This window comes from Cupressus sempervirens, chromosome 3 (assembly GCF_028749045.1).
Source record: "Cupressus sempervirens isolate cs-2001-9-10 chromosome 3, ASM2874904v1, whole genome shotgun sequence".
Taxonomy (NCBI): Eukaryota; Viridiplantae; Streptophyta; class Pinopsida; order Cupressales; family Cupressaceae; genus Cupressus; species Cupressus sempervirens.
This window is the reverse complement of record NC_143120.1, coordinates 542,431,964-542,455,503: the sequence shown is the minus strand read 5'-3', so window position 1 is coordinate 542,455,503 and position 23,540 is coordinate 542,431,964. Positions and strand designations below refer to the sequence as shown.

Below are 23,540 nucleotides of genomic sequence, written 5' to 3'. Positions count from 1 at the left end.
AAAGGTTTTAAGCATAAAATTATTATTTATTTTATTTATTTTTACCAAGACTGACGGTTTCTTGAAGTTATGATTTTGCTTATACAGTCTGCCGTAATCCTGGTTATAATATGATATTGTTTATGCATAATAATCTGTCAATTCATATATAACTGAATATGTGAGAAGATAAAATAGGGATTCTTTAAATTCACATACAACTCAAGGCATAGATGTTATCATTCCAAATGGAATCAAATTCATCTCGAAACATATATTTAACTGGGAATGAGATATTAGAAGCAGAACACCAAGGAATTCTCCAGGCGAAGACGCCAGTGTGTGGTGAAGAAGGTGTAAAGTATCATTAGGATCTTTAATTTGATAACACTTAGGAATCACCAACTTGGGGGCCTGAATAGGGTGAGGGGGTGTAGAGAGTCGACAAAACGAGTTGACATCAGTACTTGTAAAAATAATACATAAAACATTTCTTTAGCTTATGCATGTTTCAATCAGGAAGAATATTGTCAATTTTGAGATCACTAAAGAATATGATCACAAAATGTGAAATGACGTTGTATGTAATCTTCTTGAATAATTGTAAGAGCCATCTGCTCTGAGAATCTTGAATACCTGGAACTCACTCGGCTGTGAAGCCAAGAAGATGGGTGATGAGGTAAGAGGAAAGTATCCTCAATAATATGAATCAGTATCATTTAAGACTTTTCAATATTTACCATTTAATATGAATTAATTAATAGCTCATGCATATTCTTGTTATGATGATCTCCTGCTACCAAGTCGTATGTCGTGTTATATATCATGATGCCCAGTGAATGGTAAGATGTTCTCTGTCAATTCCGGGTAGGGAGGGCCAATCTCGTTAGAGATCGTGTGGGGATATATAATGTGGTCCGAGGCTGGGAGGTTAAGCCCTTGGCAATGTTTCACCTCTCTCAAGATGTTGTATATGCGTTAGACAGAGATAAGTCATGCAATCAATTGTTTATCGGAGACAGGTATTATCTTTTTTGTTTATGAGAAGGTAAGATTAAATTGAAGCATTTCATTGTTATCATTATTTTACTTTCATATAAATGAATATTGAATATAAGTAATTATCTAATCTTGAGAAATTGTCACAGATAAGCAATCGGAAGGAAAAGAAATCCAAAACCTTGATTGATTGTGTGATAGCTAGAACCTTAATTGATACAGTGGTATTGGAAGTCCTAACTGAATCTATGGTATCGAAAGCCCTAATTGAATTCATGGTTGCGGAAGCTCTAAATTGAATCCGTCGTTGCGGAAACCCTAGATAAAATCCGTGGTCGAGGAAGCCCTAAATTGAATCTGTGGTCGTGGAAGCCCTAAGTGGTAAAGCGGTATCAGAAGCCCTAAATAAACCAAAGGTAAATGATGCCCTAATTGGTAAGATGATATGTGATGCCCTAATTTAAGTTATAGTGTTATTTAGTTGTATTCATCAAATGATTTTTGAGATAGCAGTCGATTTGAGAAATTGTTATGGTGCATTTGTGGACTAACCGGGTGGTTGCAGAAGCATACTTATTTGATCTTCAGTCTCAGTTTTCCGAGGTATGTGATTTCAATTTCTAAAGTAATTTCATAAAAAGGTATTTCAAGTATTTAGTTAAGAAATTTTTGTTTAACTGACTTTAATGGTAAATCTTCTTCACATGAACATGAATGATGTAACTGCCTTTTTATGAAATCAAAGTTATAATTGTATTTTATGCTTATGTTAGATGTTAATTTAGACCCAGGAAAAGCGGTTGTTACACATAGAAAATTGCCGATTATTCCTAGAGGAAGTATAATGATTCTAGGTCCATATTATAAGGTTATTCATGCATTTGGTTCAGACTGATTTGGTCAGAATATTTTTATTGTCAGGTTATCAGGAATTAACATAATGAATCTAAACTCTAACCCACTAACTATTATGAATGAGAAGCACTTGGCCTTTTATAGTTGTTTAATAACAATGAAGGGCCAAAATCAATTCAATATGAGGGGCGTAGATTTATCCATTACTAACCCTAATTTTGGTTGCCACACTTTCATCCAATTACATGAAGGAACTACTCTATGGGTCAATAAGAAAATTACAATGCTATTTAGAGCTAATGAAAAAATCGTACACTTGGCGTAATATGATTGAATGTACGTGGACATGTGTAATTGCTAGAAGACAAGTGCGTTGTCACCTCAAGTTTTTTATCTTGTAGACTTGATCAATCCTTTGGTGATGATAAAATATCTCTTAATACTCAACATTATCAAGCCTTTGACGATATAATCCCAAATTGCTTCATTTCTCAAATTTTCTCCATCTTCATTCTTGAAATTTTTTCTCATTGTCATGATTTAAACTTAATCGTACTTGAAAAGTTGAAACTTGAACTTCTTGAAATGGGGAAGTTTGATGTAGTTGGATCCTTTAAAGTGAACTTGAATTTCAAGTTGATGATTGCTTACACTTTTAAATTCTGATTTCTCCTTCTCCTTGTTCTTCACTTTCTTGAAGTCCATCTTGACCTTGCCTTTAATCTCTACATTATGGGATTTGCGCCCTGGGCCTTGGAACTGGGTCCGGCTGCGAATTGGATCCGGATCACAAACTGGTCCATGCTAGATATGCACAGTGCCTGTGTTCAGACTTGTGGATTAAGTACTTAAATTCTTAATGTTTATCTTTGACATTTACAATTGATCGATGTTCAAGCATCATAGATTCATACTATGAAATGATTTAGCTTTACAATATATTTTTCTTATTTTTTTGTATACATAATGCATGCATATATATTTATATGGTATATACTATATAGACACGAACCCATATGATCCATAATGAAAAAATAATCATGAACCCACAAACTGGTCTATCTTACCCAAACCGTTATAGCTTATGATTGAGGATCCTTTCTAGCTCAGTAATGTGCGGTTAGTAGCAGAGGCTGCAATAAGGTGCCCTTAAAATGACCTTCAACCCTGGGCCCAAGAGCAGGATCTTATCCTCCCTGGTCTGATTGTCCTTAATCATCTTTATGAAGTGGTATACATGGGGAGGGATCTTCACTGTTCTCCCTCCTTGCACTCCCTTCCTCCCCTCAATACGATTGATTATTACATACAGAAATCCATACTTGATAAATCCGTAGACATTGAGATTCAAGTATTCATTGACTGCATAAAATATGATGTAAAGACATATGCTTATTTTATGTATAATCCATATAAATGAATAGGCATAGTTACTTCCTCATACTTAAATAGTGTTAGACATTCTAAATAGATAATCTTTCTTTAGACATGGTTGCCTTTTCTGTTCTTTAAATGTCTTCTTGGAGTCTATACTTTGACATAAACTGGTATTGACATGGCTAATTTTCCAAAATAGGAGATGGGTACTTGGAGACGGCAGCTCTTGTTAATAGAATTTATTCCAAGAATTATCGTAACATAGAGCGTTGGAAACTAGAACAACGGAAATGTTTAAGTTAAAACTTTAAAACCATAGAATTAAAATATCAAATCTGAAATTCAAATCACTAATACTAATAGTATTGCCATTTAATATTGTGGGATATGGTACCATAGTTCCAAATTCACACTATGTATCTGATTTCTGAGTATCTCATATGATCATATCAGACTTTTTTTACATATTGATATTCAAAAATATACAGTTTGATGCTGAATTGTTAATATGCAAACTTAAAACTGTAAACAAAAATGAGAAATCTATTGTCTCCTCTAGAATGTTTTGATCAATCCATCTCAAGGTCTTCAGCTGTGATGCTGTCCAGATAATCATCACTCTCCAACTCAAGTTCCTTTGATGATCGTATGAGTAGGGGTAACTCATTAAGGCCATTTGGTTCAACCGCTTCTTGCAACCACCATGCCTGGGCTTCCAGCAATGATAAATAATGTTAATCTTTTTTATTTGTTCTTAACATGCCCTTTTTACTTGGAGATGGGTGGGAGATGCCATAAAATGTGGCAGAAGACTTGGGTATCGCGGGAGAGTTCGAGATACAGTCTCCACCCAATTTTGAGGACTCTTGTATGTGTCGAGTCTCGGAGGTGTGTCTTGATCTCTGAGACACATTTCATAGGGGCGGAGATGCATCTCTTGGTTTCTATGTATTAAATCATGCCTCTTAGACAATGGAGACAATTATATTGCTGCTTATTAACTTTCATCTAAGTTACCGATTTGGACTCAGGGGCGGATTTAGGTTTGAGTTCGGGTTTGTGGGTTAAGGCGAAAAAAAGTAATTTCTCATTTGGGTTCATGAGTGTGTGTGTGTGCGCGTGTGTTATATATACAAAAAAATGAGAGAAATGTGCATAATTGCAAAACTTAGTCATTGCATAGTATGATTATGAATATATGTTGCTTGATCATTGATCAATGCCAAATGTCAAAGATATACATAAATTGCTCGTTCATTAATCTTTGTTCATGATTGTAAAGAAAATCATACATTGAATTACTAAATTGCAAAATGAATTTTCAAAACATAGCATAGTTCATCAAATAATAAAGTTTGAAACATAATGATAAATGTCAAGTATTTAATAGTTTATCAATGATCATAGTATCAAGTGCTCTTCAAGGTTTAAATGGGTCATCAAACAATGAGGGATCAATGACTTCATCCATGGCTGCAACTCTATCTAGATCCATATCATTGGAACAAACAATTTCGACAACCTTCTCTTAAAACTTGCAAAAAGGGCACACCAAAATGAGAGAGCAAATGAAAGATTAGGTGATTGAAATATTTTTTATTAGGCTCCTTTTAGGGTTACATATGTTTTTTAGAAAAAGATTATTTTAAATTGTTTTATTTCATTTTTTGGATCCTATTGCTGTGGATCATCCTGGGTTCACCCGGATTTGTGCCAGAAAGGACCCGGATGGATCCACACTCCAAAATCTGGACCCGCAGCGAACCTGGATGCAAATCCAGACCCGTGTGAACCTGGACCCAAATCCGGACTGCAAGTTGCAAACCTGGCTTCGTAGACTTTCATTTGCTTAACCATTAAATATTTAATAATGATATTATTCACTTTGCATATGGTATTGGGCCCTTCAATAATGTACTTCTTCCTAGCAGCACATCATAAATATTGTTTACAAAGCTTTGTCTTAGCACTTTTATTTATGGATTGGGTCCTTAAGAAAATCATGTGGTGTCATGAAAAGATAATTTTCTGACTTGGAAATTCATCATAACGGCATATGACAATATTAGATGATTTTAAAATTATTGGATGTGGCTTTTTAAGGAAACCCAAACCTAGTTGCACTTGCGATATAAAGTTATTTGGAAATATAGTGGCGAGTAAAGTGCTAAGGGAAACTTCTCCAAGAAATTCCAGTTTGTGAAACATTATTTGGTTTGTGTTGTCTTATACCATCCGCTGCATCCTTGTGACCCCACTGCCACTACGTGGCCATCATAGGAATGTAAATAGGAGAAAATGGAAGCTAAAGACAGTTGGGTTTGAATGCTGCTGAATAGAATAGTGATATGGAAATAGGAAGGCTTGGCTTGACAAGAAGAAAGGGTATAAGTCTCAACACTTATCTGGCTGCCACCTAAAACGAAGCTGCAGCAGAATGAGGAAGTCTTGGACAGCTCAGAATTGCAAATAGGTTTGTTCTTTGATATTTGGATTTCTTAAATAATGTTTGAAGTTTAAACCATAGTTCACAGTTGTACTTGGAGAGTACTCAACAAGCCCAAAATTTGAAGCTCTGCAAGACATCGGCAACTTAGAAAGTATAACAAATTAAAATCTTGCATAAATATATTTTTTGTGAAATTCAATTACAAAATGTATTAAATTAGGAATTGACATCTCAAAAGACAAAATGCATGGTTTTTTAGCCAAAAAAACAAGAAGTGTAAAATGCATTTTAACTTATGTTTTATCTGCGCTGACATTTTTACCTATTTTTATGTCTTTTAAAAATTAAAACACAACAATTAAACTCGTGGAAGCTCGCCCAGTAAAAACATTTGAGAGAACTCAGCAACTTTGAGAGTACTTGCATAGTTTGCAACCCATGATTTAAACAATGTTTCTGGTATTATGTTGTAAATGATTCATTCATAAAAATAATAAATTCGAATTAGTGACTATTTAGTATTTATCTAAACAGTGCTTAAAAAGAGAACAAAAATATTAGTACAATCAGGAAAACAAAAAACATTTGCAGCAGAATTGACTGAATTTTTTCAAAGGAATATTTAAAAAGTGGTGTGATGTCCTGGGGTGGTCCATTTATGTGACTTGCTGGCCTTAGGTTGTGTTGCTGTCTGTGTGATTAGCGGATGCCCCAGTGGTCAGGTGCATGGGTTATTTTCAAAGCACCCTCTTTTGTGTTTTGAAAATGTTGTCTTACTTCTGTAGCCTCTTATTTCTTTATTTTCCATCTTCAAAGTTTTTAGATGATGCTATTTTTTTTTTTGACTGTGATATATGAATTTTGTTTAACATTTTCTTCTCAAATGTGACCCGCAAAATGAAATTCTTGTTAAGGTTTTGTTTGAATATCAGAATCTTTAGTGAACTCATGAAATTGCTAAAAGAGTTTATATGTTTGATCTTTGTCATATAAATCTTGTGTAACATTATCAGTTTCCCATAATCCATAATAGTTCTTTCTTGTTGCTGTTTCTGGATTCGATTCCGTGTGTTTTGTGAATCAATGTTTTGGATCACACTCTGCAATTGTTCATCAGGATAATTAGAGAGCTCAAGGAGTAGAAATATATTACTCAGTGAACTGCATATGCTTGTCTGTGTTCTTGTGCATCATGCTGATGCAATGGGTATGATTATGTTCAGTACAGTTCTTGTTTATCCATTTCTACTTTGCCAATGTTTAAATGAAAATCTAATCATGGTTGTGATACTTTATACGACTTGCAGTTGTACTGTTGGCAAAATTTGTTATATTGCCTAGCATTCCAAGTAGATTTTGATCACATGTTCACAAAATTCCCTGATGATTTCAAGAGGCAAATGCAATTTGCTCAGGTTCACTGTTTTTGTTTTGCTTTGTATATTGATCCAGATGACTATTGCATTCACTTCAATCATGTCTGTCTTCATCATTGAGAGGTGGGATGAAAGGGCTGGAACAATTTCCTTATTTCCTCTCCTAATGATTGGTATTATCAGCATTGCATATTGGAGGTAGGCATTTGTTTCTTCATGTATGCATTTTCTTCTATTCTTTCTAATCATCAGTAATGCTATCCTTAGATGGTTTATATCAAATGTGATAGTCTTGTTATTGAACATTTTGAAGTTTTTACTCATCCCCAACTTCTTGATGCTGCAGGTATTTTGATGATCTCCGTCCTTATGCTCTGGTCCAATTTGTTCCATGTATTGCAATTCCAGCAATGACTATATTACTTCCTCCAAAGTATACTCACTCCGTATACTGGTTATGGGCAGCAGGTATATGCTTCAGACAGTGGTTCTCTGAGATAGTTAAAAATTGAACTGTAGTCTGTCAAAAAGTGCTTTAAGAGGAAGAAGAATGTGTAAGAGGTTTCCTTATGATATTATATACACTTATGGTAATCCATCTCTGATTTGATTTGGGATCCTCCTTGCCTAGTGGTGTTCTCATTATTGAATTGTGGTTTGCATTCAGGTTCTGTAAGTAATTTCTTATTCTCTCAAAGGGGTTTCTTGGCTCCCCTTGTATTCATTGGCCTCTTCTCAAACAATGCAACCTTTGCATAATTAACTCCAATTATTAAAATGAATTTATAGAACAATGTAAGATATTTCTTCCCAGACTCTATTAAATTTGAGACAGAGGCAGGGAGACAAACTTGGCTTGGACTATTCATCATGGACCTGTTCTTTAGGTTGATCATTTGATAAACGTGCTATTTTGAACCTTCTTATCATTTGTCTATTTCACAGACTGCAAATCAGTGCCCCAGGTGGATAACCCATAAAGTTATCGATTAAATTGATTGTATGTACAAGGGACAATCCTAATGAATATCTTAGAAGTGTATCTGAAAGCACAGCCCTCCAAGACAGGCTTAAATCATATCTTTCATAAAGGCGTGACTAAGATAGACCAGTAATTTCAACTTCAAGTTAACTCTTTCCTGTCATGATATTGTCATCTTGTTTCCTTTATAGGAAAACTAGAATGTGGACTGAGCATTCATAGAACTAAATGAAAATCATAGCCTTTGTTTTGTGAAGTTAAACCACAAGCTGGAAAAAACTGCATGGTAAAAGAGTGTCTCTGCAACCCTTATGGGTGATGGGAGAGAACTCAGAGAAGAATCCCATTTTCTATAACATCAAAATGAGATGCATTAGACAACCATCATTGATGTATGCTGCCAAAGGGAGATTTTGACAGATGACGCCTTTATTTGAGTCCAACAGCGCTCTGGAGAAAGTTAGATAATTCTTGGGGAGACTAAAATTGATTAGCAGCTTTCTCATATAGCCTTGTGGTAGCAATGACCAAAGTCTCTTGGTCACCAACAATATTCAGCCTATAGAAAATTAGAAAGACTGAGGAGGTATTTCTTGGCAACAATTCAGTAATCGCAGCAATACCATGCTCTTAAAAGGTCTCTACATACCAACCATTTCTCTTCCATTGACCTTACAATTTCGACCAAATAATGCAGTATTTGTGAACACCCAAAAATTCAGACTAAAGCAAACATTTCTTTATTATAAGAGTACATACATAAAATTTAACTAACTAGCTTGCTTTTAATTCAGACGGTTGCATTAATGTAGTCTTTCTTGTTTCTTCTTTGCAATAATTCAAATTGATTCTATACATTAATTGAATGCCATCAGTAAGTTACATTTTCTTACTCTGATGGAAGATCCCTTCTTTCTTGCATGAGTGTAACTCAACTGTCCAGATTAAGTTTTGATTTTCATTTGTGCACTCAATGTCACAACACCATGTGATCCAAATCCAATAGAAATTGCATTGTAATGACATTGATCAGATGCCATTAATTGGGAAAGAGACGTCTGATCATGTGACTCTGCAAGCAAACGACTTAAGATCTTATAAGGGACGGCAAACATGAAGTAATTCCTAGGGTTGTAAAGCCACTGTATATCAAATAGGAAATGAACTAAGGATCAAAACTAGATATTCTAGGGTCACCACAAAAGATCTAAGGATGATCCTGTATGATCAAGACTAGTTATCTTGGCATAAGAATCTAATCTGGTACATTTTATGGATAATTGTATTCAGCAGGCACATTTACAGGCTGCACCTAGCCTATTTAGTCAAATGAAGTCAATCATAGAAGAAGAGGATCTACGAATGAACTAATGATGCTGAGAATCCTCTTCAGACAATAAGAATGTTAATGTGGGAAGTTCCCTTTAAAGGAAGCTTATTTATAGACTTCTAGAGGTGTAATTGTGTAACAATGGGAAGCACTTGTGGGAATTGACCATCAGTAACCAATCATTGAGGTTAGCTGGAGAATCCATCAACTTCAATGGGGAACTCAAGGAGATCGTTATCAGATGGTTAGGAAGATTGAGAAATTGAGGAAGATTGAGATCAATCAAGGGGTGAAAATGACCTCTTCTCGGCGTTCAGAATTGAGGTCATGTAAGCTCTCGAGCACACTCTTGTACGTTGATAACACTTAAAAGAATAGTATTTTTTTATTTATCATTCTGGTATTAGGAGTTTGTGCAGTTTCTTTTAAGCTAGCCATAGAGTTAGGGAAGTGTGTGCATGATCACATGTTTCAGCATAGATTTTTCTTAAGGCAACAATGTTTTTGAAAAAGTTTCTTGACTGCTTGGAATAAATTCAATGTAAATAGAATATTAATCCTGTATAAACGGAGGCATAACAAACAAGATGGATTTTACGTGAGTATGAGCTGTTAAAAAATCTTCGATCCGCAAGGAGGCCAAATTGCTTGACAGGGATCCCATGGAGTTGCTGGCCAATCACACAAACCTTCATGATAGAGAGTTGTGATGGAATGCTTGGGGATATGTGTAATGTCCCCACTTTAACATATAAATTAAATAATTAATAAGTATTATATATTAATATTAATATTAAAATAATAATATTATATTATAATCATGTAATAATATCATATTATATTGTATTATAATGGTAATTGGAAAATATAAATCTAATACAAGAATAATGATATTATCATTATGATATATTTTAATATGGTAATACTATATTAATACAATATAATATAAATATAGTTGATATATTAATTGTAATATAACTATTAATATTATATTAATTGTTATAGCTAAGCTTAAAATATATATAATTATATAATATAACTATTAAATTAATATAATATATTATGAATGGGCGTGACTCTTACAACGAAAACATATATATAATGAATAAACTCTAGAAAAGGATAATCAGATAGAAATTATCAAAACCATCCGTAGAAAAATGATGGACCCCCAATTTGGGTTCATTACAATGTGGTAGTCTAAATCATAGTTCGAAATCTCGTTCTCTACCACTTATCGGTGAGGCAAAAAAGTTTTCTTGGCAAATATTGGAGAGAAATCGACAACTTCTTAGGAAAATATCAGGAATTTAAAAAATGACTTATATTCAATTAAAAATACATTTTTTTACAAAATTCAACAAGTAGATGCATGTAATGAGTCAATATATGAGTAAACACACCAAACAAGCTGATTAGATATATATAAATGCAATAATTAGCAAATTTACATCCTCATGTGGAATGCCGATGTAGTTAGAGACTCCAAACTCTAAAGCTTCGAATCTGCTTCTAATCCACTTGCAATCACTTCTTTGCTCTTCCTAAACCCTTCTCCTCCATCCAAGAGGCTCAACGTTGGAAAAGAATAATTTTTGGCCATTTTGCTTAGTGTCATAGTTAAACAGACAATGCCCGCGAGAACTTGAATACTTCTCGCTAAGAAGTTTTCAGCTTCTCTTCCCAGATTTCTCATGCGAAAAGCACAAGTTTTCGTGCCACCCTCAAAATCTCGCGAGAAAATGAGATATCGGTGCTATTTTGAACTATGGTCTAATTAACTCCTTATTATCATATGTTACTCTTTCAACGTGTTAGCTCCATCAATGTCCGATCAAGAACTGCACACAATTGTCGGCCCCAAACCTTCTGTGGACCTCATAACTGTTATCTCAGTCATCCATTGGTTATTTTTTGGATAAATTATCTGCTGCGCTAACTTGCTTTTTTTTGGCCTTTGTTCTATCAACTTGAGGTCAAACAATGTACATATCATAAGATTGTGAGTGTTATAGCTGGAAGAGGAGGTGGGAACTGAAGTTGGGGGAAATAGCAGGAGCAGAATTTGTAGCAAGCTCCAAAGACTCAATGCTATGCGCAAGCTCTCGTTTCTCTCACCAATCACGAGGAAAACCTCCAGCTCGACTCCATTCAAGTTAATCAATGGATGACATCATTATCTTTACCGCCTGTGCTTTATTCGGTAATGTATGGTCAGTTTTTGTTGTGTTACATGGTGATTAAGCGACAGTTGAAATTCTTTATTACCCTTGCCCCCACCATGTCATCAAACTAAAGATAGTTCTAAAAAATATCAAAGATATCAGTTTCAAGGGCTGAAACTACTAGATAATATTGCTTGTATTATTAAAAGTTTTGTTAAAAGCTTTTACTATCAGAGAGGAACAAGACACAAATCTAGAGCTGGCAAGCATCCAACAATGGAAACTTTTGCACATCACTTGAAATGAGACCTGGATTTTCTCATGTTTTATGGAAATCAAAATCTAGAAAGATAATCATGAGATAATTTTTTGTTATTCCAGAAAATTGATTGTTGTTATTGAAGATAATGTAAGCTTTGTATCATTGATCTATATTGTAGCTTGATATTTATTTAATCTCTCTTTGTTGCAGGATGCAACAAGAAAAGCTTGTGATTTAGAGGGAGGATTCATTTGCTATCTCTTCTTGTGTGATAAAAGTAGTTCTTGATTGAGAGGGAGTCATTGAATCCCCTCTATTCTTATATATGTTGTTAATATTTTTGTATAGTAAGTTTCTGAGACTCCAGATGGAAATGAGTCTTAGTTGTGATTGCATTTCTTGCTGATTATGAGTTCTTATTCATGATAGTTATAAGGACAACCTGATAACTCTTTCTCCTATGAGAGATTCATAGTGAACATCATGTAGAGAGAGTCCATGGTGTCATCAAGTTGAAATTCCGTGATGGGAGTTGGAAGTCATGTTGAGAGAGTCCATGACTGTATCACGTTGAGAGAGTTTGTGATAAAATGCTGGTTGTAAACTTACTAACTAGTCATGTTGAGAGATTCCATGACAACATAATGTTGAGTGAGCCCGTGATGAAAGTTGAATGTGATTTTTGCAGGTTTGTCATGTTGAGAGATTCCATGACAGCATCACATTGAGTGAGTCCATGATGGAAGTTGAATGTGATGTTTTGCAGGTTTTTCATGTTGACTGACTCCATGATTATTAGTTATGAATAAATATTTCCATCTACCATGTTGAGTGATTCCATGATTATGAGTAATTGTTACAGGTCTATTATGTTGAGTGATTCCATGATTACTAACAATGAGTAAATTGTTCTCTTAGTGTCATGTTGAGTGATTCCATGAATTTTATAGAATCTATGTGATTAGATTTTATCATTGACATTTTGATTGCAGCCTTGTGTGATCGTTTAGCTAAAGATCTCTCTTGATAAGAGGGAGTGTTGGAGATTGTAGCTGCAATAGAGATCTTTACCTCTGGGTGTTAATACTGTTATGGTTGCCTTCAGTTGAAAAGGACATTTATAATAAGTTGTAATATTAAATATGAAGACATGTTATTCAACATGCGTTGAGGCTTGGAAATACGAATAGTTGTATTTAAAATTGAAGTCATTTTTGGGAAAAGAGACCTTCGGTTGTAATGTGAAGAGTCTCTCTTGTTATTTATATCGCTGCAAGTGAAGGACATTGTACACTTGAACATTTTATGATTATAAAAGTGATATTTTTGGTTGTGTGGCCGGGTTTTTCCCTTCATTCTAGAAGGGTTTTCCAAGGATATTTCTATGTGTTTTTTGTATCTATTATGTTGTCCTTATTGCGTTTTATCTTAATTCTTTGGCTAAATCTAACTCATTACCTCTATAAAAACTATTTTGAAGAAGGTGCTGATCAAATCTGAAGTACCAAGCCCTTGGTGCTTGTTCAAGACCATATAAGGTTTTATAAGTCTGCAAACATAACCATCTTTTCCTAGACAAATAAAACCTTCAGGCTGTTCCATATAAACTTCCTCCTCTAAACAACCATTCAAGAATGCTGATTTAGCATCCATTTACCAAACTTAAAATTTTTATATGCTGAAAATGGTAGGAACATACGAATAGCTTCTAGTCTAGCTACAAGGGAAAATATTTCTTTAAAGTCTACTCCTTTGGTTTGTGCGTAGCCTGTACAAACTAATCTAGCTTTATTGCAAGCAATTTTACCATTTTCATTGAGCTTATTTTTGAACACCCATTATGCACCAATTACATTCTTATCAGTAGGTCCTAGAACTAATTTCCAAGTTTGATTCTTTTCAATTTGTGCTAACTCTTTTTTCATTGCGCTAATCCAATATTCATCAATACTAAGTTCTTTACAACCTTTTCTCTAGTTTGAATTGCATCATCTTTATAATTTGTTGTTCAGGATGATTGTGTGTAACAAATTTTGATGGACACTTAGTTGGACTATTTTCATCAATGCTTTCAAAGGATATTCCACGAGAAGTTTTTGAACATACCTCTACATTACTATTAGTACTTGTTTCATTTGAGCAATTTGGTGGTATACTCTCAAATACATATTCAGTATTATTTACACATTTATCATTATTACCTTTGTGTAACTATTCATCACATTTGACATTGATACATTCCACAATTTTCCATAGCCTATTGTTATAACATTTGTATGCTTTATTGTGAATTGAATAACCAAGAAGAACACCCTCATCACATTTCAAATCAAATGTATTTAAATCACCTTCATCTTGTGATATTGTTATCGGGATTTAACTGTGTGATTTTGAGTCAAACTCATTGACCCATGTTTCATGAGTAGTGATTCAACACGAATCCATCTCTCATGAGAATAAATGAAACACTTAGCACTCATTGGATCTAGGTGATGCTCACAGAGGTGAAGCATCGGGACTTTTCGGGAGTTCACCCATCCCAGTACTACTACTTGAGCGTGCTTAACTACGGAGTTCCTTCCATGGTTAAACCCAAAGCTTGCAACCCCATTTGCAAAACCTTCATTAAGTGTTGTGCCTTATGAACCATTCATTAGAAAGCCCCTTAAGCTCATCAATTGATAAGTAGGAGATAATTTCCACAGCAAGTCAAATTGTGATATTGTTATTAGGATTTAATGGTGTGATTTTGAGTCAAACTCATTGACCCATGTTTCATGAGTAGTGATTCAACATGAATCCATCTCTCATGAGAATAAATGGAACACTTAGCACTCATTGGATCTAGGTGATGCTCACAGGGTGAAGCATTGGGACTTCCCAGGAGGTCACCCATCCCAGCACTACTCCAGCTTGAGCGCGCTTAACTACGGAGTTTCCTCCATGGTTAAACCCAAAGCATTCAACCCCATTTGCAAAACCTTCACCAAGTGTCAATATAGCACTTATTCCCAAAAATATTAAAATATTTTACTGAAGCTGGTTTGCCGTACCATGATTCATAAGGAGTCTTTTTGCCATTAGGTCTAAGCTGCACCCTGTTAAGAATATAAACTACTTTATGAACAACTTCTACCCGAAATTTATTAGGAAGGTTTGATTCATCAAGTAATGTCCTAGCCATTTATTTTATCTCTCTCCACCCCATTCCGTTGAGGTGCTCGAGCTTTTCAGTAATGTCTTCTAATACCTTCTTCATAGTAAATAATGAACTGTTAGACAAAAACTCACCACCTCTATTTGGTCTAAGACATTTAATTTCATACCTTGTTTCCTTTTCAACCATAGCACTAAAAATCTTATACCTGTCAAAAGCTTTGAATTTTTCTTTCAGTTCAAGAGGTTGCAAACTTGAATATTCTTTAAGCTTAAAACTTGCCCTTGTCTGTTTCCCTTGTTGACATTCCTTGTTTTCCTTGCAAACAATGCTTTTTAGCTTTACAATTTTAGGCATGTTTTTGACTGAGTTTAGAGAGTTAACTTTTACCAAGCCGTCAAAGTTAACATGACCTTTTTATTTTAGTTGGTGCCATAATCAACTCTCATTAGTTTGACTCAATAAATAATTTCTACATTTTACTTATCTTAAATCATACACATTACTGTCATTATGTTTACCCTCTGCTATTATTTCACCTGATTTTGATTTTCTAATTTCACAGCCTTGATCATTAAAGTTTATTGAATAGCCATGATTACACAACTGACCAACACTTCGCAGATTATATTTGAATCCATGAACAAATCAAACATTGCACATTCAACATACCATTTATATGCAAAGAGCCTTTACCTTGAATTGGCATTGTAGATTTATCACCAAACTTTAAGAAAATATTCTTCTCAATTTCTTTTAATAAAAGTGAAGGTTTTCCTTTTTGGCGATCAATTTTAAACAAAAGTTGTAGTTTATGGAAATTTCATTACTGTTCAATCACCCGAAAATTGAATTTTTTTAGATATGCGAGGACTCTTTGTCAAAGGTAACTTTAAGAAACCCCTTCCTAGGAAAAGATGTAAAATCCTAGTGAATCCTACATTATTTTTGGGGGAGAGAGGTAATATTGTTGGCAAAAAATTTCAATTTGAGAGGGAAAAATTTGTACTTGCATATTTTTTTCAATCGTATGCAAATACTATAAAATCCTGGCGAATCTTTTATTATTGAAGAAAATCATAGGCGTAGGGCCATAGCCATGCATGTTTGGTAACCCTCATTTCACCATTATTGTTATATGGAGCCTAATAAATTATTAGACTCCAAGGTTAAATTTTTTCCATTGTTATTGGTGCAATTTTCCCCAAATTATTTGATAAGGGTTTGGGGGCTGTGCCCCCAAGGTGGGGTCAAAGGGGCAGTGCCCCTTGTAGGGTCCTAAGTTAATTTCCTATCATTTGGCATATACTAACCCTATTTTTTGGTAACTGTTGGTTGATCTTATATCAAAGGCACAAAATCTATTTTGGGTCAAACTCTTAAAGGACACAATGTTTGACAGAAAGTCATTGAAATAGGCACACATGTCCCTTGTCAAATCTATTTGTGGCAAAAGTTTTAAAGGACAAAATGTTTTATAGAGATTCTCCGAAAAAGAAACATGTCCATTTACTTAACCTGTGCCCTCACCTTAAATGTTGACCACATATTGGCAAATATGGTCGTCAATTAAGACACTTGAAATTGTAGGCAAACCTATGGCTGTCAATTAAGACACTCAAAATTGTAGGCGAAAATGTTAATAAATCGTTTAGAAAACATAGATTCTATTGGCAAAATCCTTAAAATGGGTGAAATTAATTAAAAAATGACAGCAAATTGAATTTCATTTGACCAAAAATTTATATAGTCATGGCGATCTGTCCACCCCATTCTGTCCCACTTATTCGCCAATTTTTTAATTACGGATACTAAATATTCACCACTAAAGTTTTCGCTATTCTTTGTCCTTGTGGCCAAGGGTTGCTGGTTTTTCTAATCTTAGAGGGTTTTTGCATGATTTTTAAACAAAAAACTGTGAGGAATTTCACATGATTTTTAAACAAAAAGTTAGAGGATTTTTTCAAGATTTTTTCCCCGAAGATCATTTTTTTGCTTCTTTTTGATGTTTTTTGATACATTTTAGTTTTTACTGTTTTTTTGACAAAATTTTAGTTTTTACTTTTTTTTTTCCTACAAAACGAGGGTTTTTGACGTTGTTTCATAAAATCAAGTGTGACTTCAGCATCACATCCACATTGATTAGATTTCTACAAAATCACAGTGCTGTTTTGTTCTTTTGATGATTTTGGTAATTTCATGGTTTCAAAGTTTTTTGTCAATTTTTTATTAACAAAAATAACAGTTTTTTGAGAACCTGACCTCAATCTCTAGATAATGGGATGGATGACTTGGTTGGTTAGCTTGTTCTTTTACTTGGTTATGCACTTAAGGTTTGTAGAAGAAGTTTGCTGATCAAAAAGTCCATCCAGGTATGGTCTTAGCAGCAGAGTCTTTTTGTTAAACATTTTGAAGAGGAGTCAAACCTTCTATGCATTTGTGGCCAGCTGACACACATATTATATCAAGTCTTCAGTAGGGTAGCTAGTAGAATGACCATACAGAGCAGTTATTAAAGTAATATCGTAATATTTAATATAATGGTCATGTAAGTAGCTTTCTCATAAGCAAGTTTGTTAGGTTCTAGTAGCTTTGTGTTTTTTATGTTGTTTAGTTAGTTTAGTAACTATAAATGGTGCTTTCCATTATAGGAAATCTTATTGTAATTGCTTATATAAGGAGTATTCCTCACCTCTGTTTAATATTTGAATGTCAATCAATGATCATTTCAGAAACATAAACACCTCAATAATCAAGTCCCCATGTTTCGTTGCCCTTTAGAACAGAGGATTTTGGAATGGCTAAAAGCATATCAAAAGATACTTTTATGGTTGAATAAACCCTTTCCCCTATACCTAGCACCTACTAAATTAATTTACATAAAAAGGCCACAGAATTCAACTAAAATAAAATATTAAGAATCAACTCACAAGATCAATAGAAATTAAACTTTTGACATATTAATGACATCACAAGAACATTAAACCAAGTAACTTATATTCACAACACTACAGCATGCACACGACACATGATCTTAATTCCTTCATATGAATCAAGGTCTGTAGTTCTAGGGAATAATATAGATGGAATTAGCTATGTGACCTCTGAATTCTATTGGCAATTTGACCTGCGCTCTCAACCAAAGACGTATGTCATAATAAGTGATAATAGCCAAAGCATATAACAATTAAATCCTATATATATCAGCAATTTCATTTTGGTCAATTATTATTTTCCAGAATCCTGTTCCATAACAATAATTTACAAAATCTCATAGGAATTGTATAATTTCAATGTTCATAAACCGTCACAAATGAACATTCAACTCATTAATTTTATTTCAATAAATAAACATATATATACACTTTCTTATTCACACAAGGAAATCATATAACAATCACAATGTAACTTCACTAGCATCAATTACTTAAAACCCCTCCTCAAATCGATATGCAATAATAATCACGGTTTTCTGTATAAGCACAAGAAAATCAATTATGTCTAAAAACAAATCATCATCCATAGGTCTCATGTATAATATCAATTTATAGAAACACATAAAAACATCAAGCAAGAGTCATAATATCACCAATAAAACATAGTCAATAGGATCTTAGAAGGTGGGGTCTTAGATTGAGTCTTGCATACAAGTCAATTCAACAACACAAATCCTTGGAGTTGGAGATCATACAATGATACCCCTTTGGTTTCTTGAGGGCAATCTCACCCAGAAGTTGTATGTGTGTTGAATTTTTTGTTATGTTTTTGATTTGAAATATTTCAGCTCCAACATATTTCTATTGTTCGTGCAATCCATCGCTCCATCTCAGGCATTGTTGTTAAATTCAATAAAAAATATACAAAAATCATTATTCATCCACTGTATTCTTGCACATCCCCTTCATTGGATCTTGGTAATGAGAAAGTGCTGAATAATCATTTACTCACTGTTTTCTCTCATATTGCCCTCACAGAATCTTGGTGATCAGAGGGTGATGCCTACGTAATATTTGGATATGTGGAGGACTTTGTAATTGCTATCATGACAACCATTTTTAGTTTAGAGGTTACATCCATCAATCTAAGCGCAAAGAAGATTATAAACTTTAGACTTGGTAACAATTTGCTGACTCGTACCTTGACCAGTATAGGATTACCAAAAAAGAACAGAAGTCATTCCTTATACATCTTCCAACACAACCCTTTTTTAAATCACTTAGGAAAAAATTGTCATAAAATATCCAAGAATCCACTCAGATAAACATTTTTTGGTTTCAGTACCAATGCATGTTGACTTTGAACAATATTTCTGTTCAGTTGCTGTTTACTGTCTTGCTACAGAGTAAATATAAATGAGAAATGAAAGTAATGACCCAATCTTAACAGTAGCAGGGTCAAAGAGACTGGTAAAAACCATCAATTTGAACCTGAGAGTCAACTGACACAAAGGGTACAAATGTAATGAACATACTTAAATCATTACTCTCCTATCAATGTCTCAGAGGTCAATGCGAAGTATGATTCTATTCTTATGCAGCAACAGTAGCTTCAATTATACTGATGTGAGCCTTTGCACATGTACTGTGCAAAATGAGCCAAACCATGGATGACCATTGAGCTCCCACCCAAGACGAGTGGAGTCATATACCTGAAAATTTCATGAACATCAGAGTACTGTAACAGATAGATACACAAACTACTAGATAGAGAAGGGATTTCCTTTCCATTGAGTGAGATCTCAATGTGACCTGGACAACTGCTTTCAGGTCACCGTGCCATGGCCTAAGGTGACAATTAGGAACTAGAGTGAATACTAACCTAATGCCTAGGATACCACAGCCTTGTTTTGGGAAAATACTAATTTGACCCAAATTCTAGTCTTAAAATACAACAGAAAGATATGTAAAAAAACTTTTATTCTTGAGCACTGAATAAGATTCTTAGTCCCTAATTTGGTTTCAATCCACTCTTTGTTGGAGCCACAATGATGGAATTAGACCTTTAGATGAATAGTTGATATCTTTTCTATCAATCATTAACCACAGTCTAAAGATAAAAAACAAGGCATTGCAGTTATCAGTGGACTTACAAGCTTCACAAGATGAGATGGTCAACAACCGTAACACTGAGTTTCAAGCATGAACTAATCACATTGCTTTCGCAAAATTTCACTTTCATGAAATGCATCCTCAACAACTCCTGATGTCAATACAAGCTTCTTGAGTAACCAAAATACCTTGAATATAAACAGATACGAAGCAAGAGGAACATAGGTAATAAAACACCACATTTACTCTTTTAACTTTTGCCCTGTTCTAACTTGCTGACCCCAAGATTTGAGATTCAAAAGAATGTCACAATGATACAAGCTATTTGTAGGCTTAGCTTAATTATCATCTTAGGAGAGACTACCTTTGAACACAAGGCACAGATATATTAACAAGAAGATTATTGCATAAAAGTAAAGTGACTTAATAGGTGATTATAATATAAGAGGTCAGTTAGCTTAACCAAGGTCACTGAGTGTACAACAACAAATTTGAAAATTTTGTTCATTCTTCCCTGTAAAGCATAGTGAATACAACTCCAACCTTCTCATAAATTCTTAAGATCAGAGTTTGAATTAAAGAGTGAGAACAGTGATGTCCGTTACTTGAGCTTGTAAAGGAATGAACCGATCAGCGATGATGAGAAAGGACCATTTCCCTAGAACAAACAAGTCAACACTCCAAGGGCAGGTACAGGGATTTCCCAATGGCAAAGACCAATGCCACTGATGAATCAGAAGAATTATTCACTTATCAGACTTATAAGTTCTTAAGATCAGAGTTTAAATTATAAGAGTGAGAACAGTGAGGTCAGTTACTCGAGCTTGTAAAGGAATGAACCAATCAGTGATGATGAGAAAGGACCTTTGCCCTAGAATAACCAAGTCAACACTCCAAGGGCAGGTACAAAGATATCCCAATGGCAAAGACCTATGCCACTGATGAATCAGAAGAATTATGCACTATCAGACTTTCCGTTCCAGTCTTTTTGAACATCCTTTGAACTTTCACTGCCTTCTTTTCTTAAAACTCTGAGCTCCATCAATGAATGCATAATGGCAGAGAGGGGGTGGTGAACTACCAATCTGGCATGGATTCACAATAGCCAGTGGTCACATCACCTTTGCATGGCGTGAGGATGAAAAACAATAGACTGAAACCCTTTACCAACCATCAACTCCTATTAAATTTCAAACTAATCGTTATCATTTCACGGTTTGGTTGCTTCTTAAGGAATGCTTATTAATATCCATTAATGACTGAAGTGAGGGCAAGTCCTCAAGGACCTGAAGGGCAGTTGCCATAAATTTTCTCCCCAAACAAAGTATTTTGACTTAAGTTTCACAGAGTAGAGAATAAAGAATAACAACAAATATGTCCAACTTCTCCATTCGAATGTGTTTATTTTTAAAGACATAGTTTTAGATGTAGTTGCAAACAAAGGCATGCAAAGTGACTAGAGCACAAGGGCATAGACCACATGGCAATCAATGAACACAGAACAAGGACACTACATTAAATCATTTGAACACCTAAACACCCATACAAAGATCATGGCGATCATAAGTACTTAAAGGAATCTTCAACATCATCACCTATGTTTTCTGCACACTACTTGTGTGGTTCTCTTCTGCTCCTCTACAGTCCTGCAACCAAAAATGGCTATCACCAGTAGTGGTAATGTACAAAATAATCAAAGCAGCACCATACAATTTTACAAATATGCTGCAAGGGGGCTAAATGGATGTACACTTTATGGTCTGGGTGTTGAATAGTGAAGAAATAACAGGTGCACTTGAAGATAGGAATCACTTGCCCGTTCTCATGTTTTGCTTCCTATTTGCCTAAGTTCTCACCTGAGTATGATAACTTAAATTAAGGAATTGTGTCTTCTCATATATTGTTTGTCCTTATTAGTTTCGTTGTTTAAGCTGCTTCTTTGTTTGTAACACTTGAGCCAATTTAATATTATGTTTTGATGTGAGAATTTTGTAATTAAAAATATCACTACAAAGTACAAACTACAATACTTAAAAGCTGAAAACCGTGTTTGTTTTTGTTGACCATGTTTTTCAACAGTCATTGCTCATGTTTGGCTACGAATCAATGAATTTGTAATTAAAAGTATTGTCAAGTGGATTGATGCTTTTATTCCCTAGATAGAGGAATGAGAATGGAAATATCTCCATTTCAATCTTTTTTAAGCACCTTTAGGTACTATATTTTTTCATATGGAGTTTCTGATCAGCTCCTAATGAAAGCATATTTCATTGCTTGGAGAAACTGGTATAGTGGAGAAACTGATCAGCTCTACCTGTTTTTGAACATTTGAACATTCTATCATTTAGCCTTGTTAAGAGATTTTCTCACACACTATGCACCCTTGCAATTTTTATATAATGCTTATTTTGTTGCTGAATGGGATAATTATTCATTAGCACAAATATACATGATAGTAAAATCAGCTTACCAAATTAATTACAATAAAAATTAGAAAATTTAATACCTTAGCATGTTCCATATAGGACGATCAATATCTTTACTAAAGAAAATAAATTTTTCTTTTACAAGCATAGCTAAATCCTACTTGACAGCCTCTCTATGCCTAGCTAGGCACTATCCTCATGAAAAGCTGACTGACATTGACTCCAATGGGTATCAATTGTAGAAGTCATAGTGGACAGATAAGTTTTGCACTTATCTCTGATCAGCATAGTGTTCCCTACAAGAGAACCTTGACAAGAGAGTGAAGTAATAAATAAATTTACTTAGGTGTGTAAGCCAAAGCTCTAAAGGCCCATGCATCGGTACACTGCCAAAAGATATAACTGATTTCACTTTCCCATATAGGCATGAAGATCTTGATTTCAAAGATGGAAGTTTATTTTCCTTTGTGATTTTTATATCAGAATTTCATATGTACTTTACCATATACCCTTTTTTGGAGACAAGTTTTAATAATTTATTTTGGTTTTGTAAATATCTGTTTGTTATTTTATAGGGTTTTATCTCTTGGCTAAGATTGAAGAGGCAGAAGACAAGCCAATTTACAAGCTGACTCATTATATTATAAGTGGTCATACATTGAAGCACTTATGTGCTGCCATGGTTCCTGTTTTCCTCACAATCATGTTGTCTCGCAGGACTGTTAACATCGAGAGGTAACACGTCTGAGCTCTTCTTTCCTATGTTATTTTTTTTAATTGTTGAGTTGAGGGTTCTATTACGGCCTTCAATGGTAAAATATAATCATTTAATGCAATGCTAGAGATAACAAAAGCCAGAATTATGTGGTCATCATCACCACCTAGCCATTCCAAAAGAAATACGCAACGCAATGTTGATGTCATCCAAGAGTAATAGCTATAAGTCCATCCATCCTAAGAAACAGACAGCCATTATATACTGCTACCCTACACTAATTCACACCTAGATGAAAAGGAAATGATACATACCAGCCCCTGAGGAAGATTAGTCCATACCAGCTGGAACCTTTCCCAGTCCACAACGATGAGTGAGAAAAATCCTCCTCTGCAGACTGGATGTTTTTAAGGACAACTT

At 34.4% G+C, this 23,540-nt stretch overlaps 1 protein-coding gene across 4 annotated transcripts in view; it reads left to right on the top strand.

The window, feature by feature from the left end:
* Positions 1 to 23,540, top strand: part of SAG18 (senescence associated gene 18) — a 76,652-nt gene that overhangs the window by 39,504 nt on the left and 13,608 nt on the right. For 3 of the 4 annotated variants that reach the window (XM_089820784.1, XM_089820783.1, XM_089820781.1), the window contains exons 4-6: positions 7,112 to 7,233; positions 7,382 to 7,503; positions 22,981 to 23,140. In XM_089820784.1, coding sequence (XP_089676910.1) covers positions 7,112 to 7,233; positions 7,382 to 7,503; positions 22,981 to 23,140 — 404 coding nt within the window. Of the gene's footprint in view, positions 1 to 7,111; positions 7,234 to 7,381; positions 7,504 to 22,980; positions 23,145 to 23,540 lie in introns of those variants that run through there. The other variant, XM_089820785.1, reaches the window with a different exon arrangement.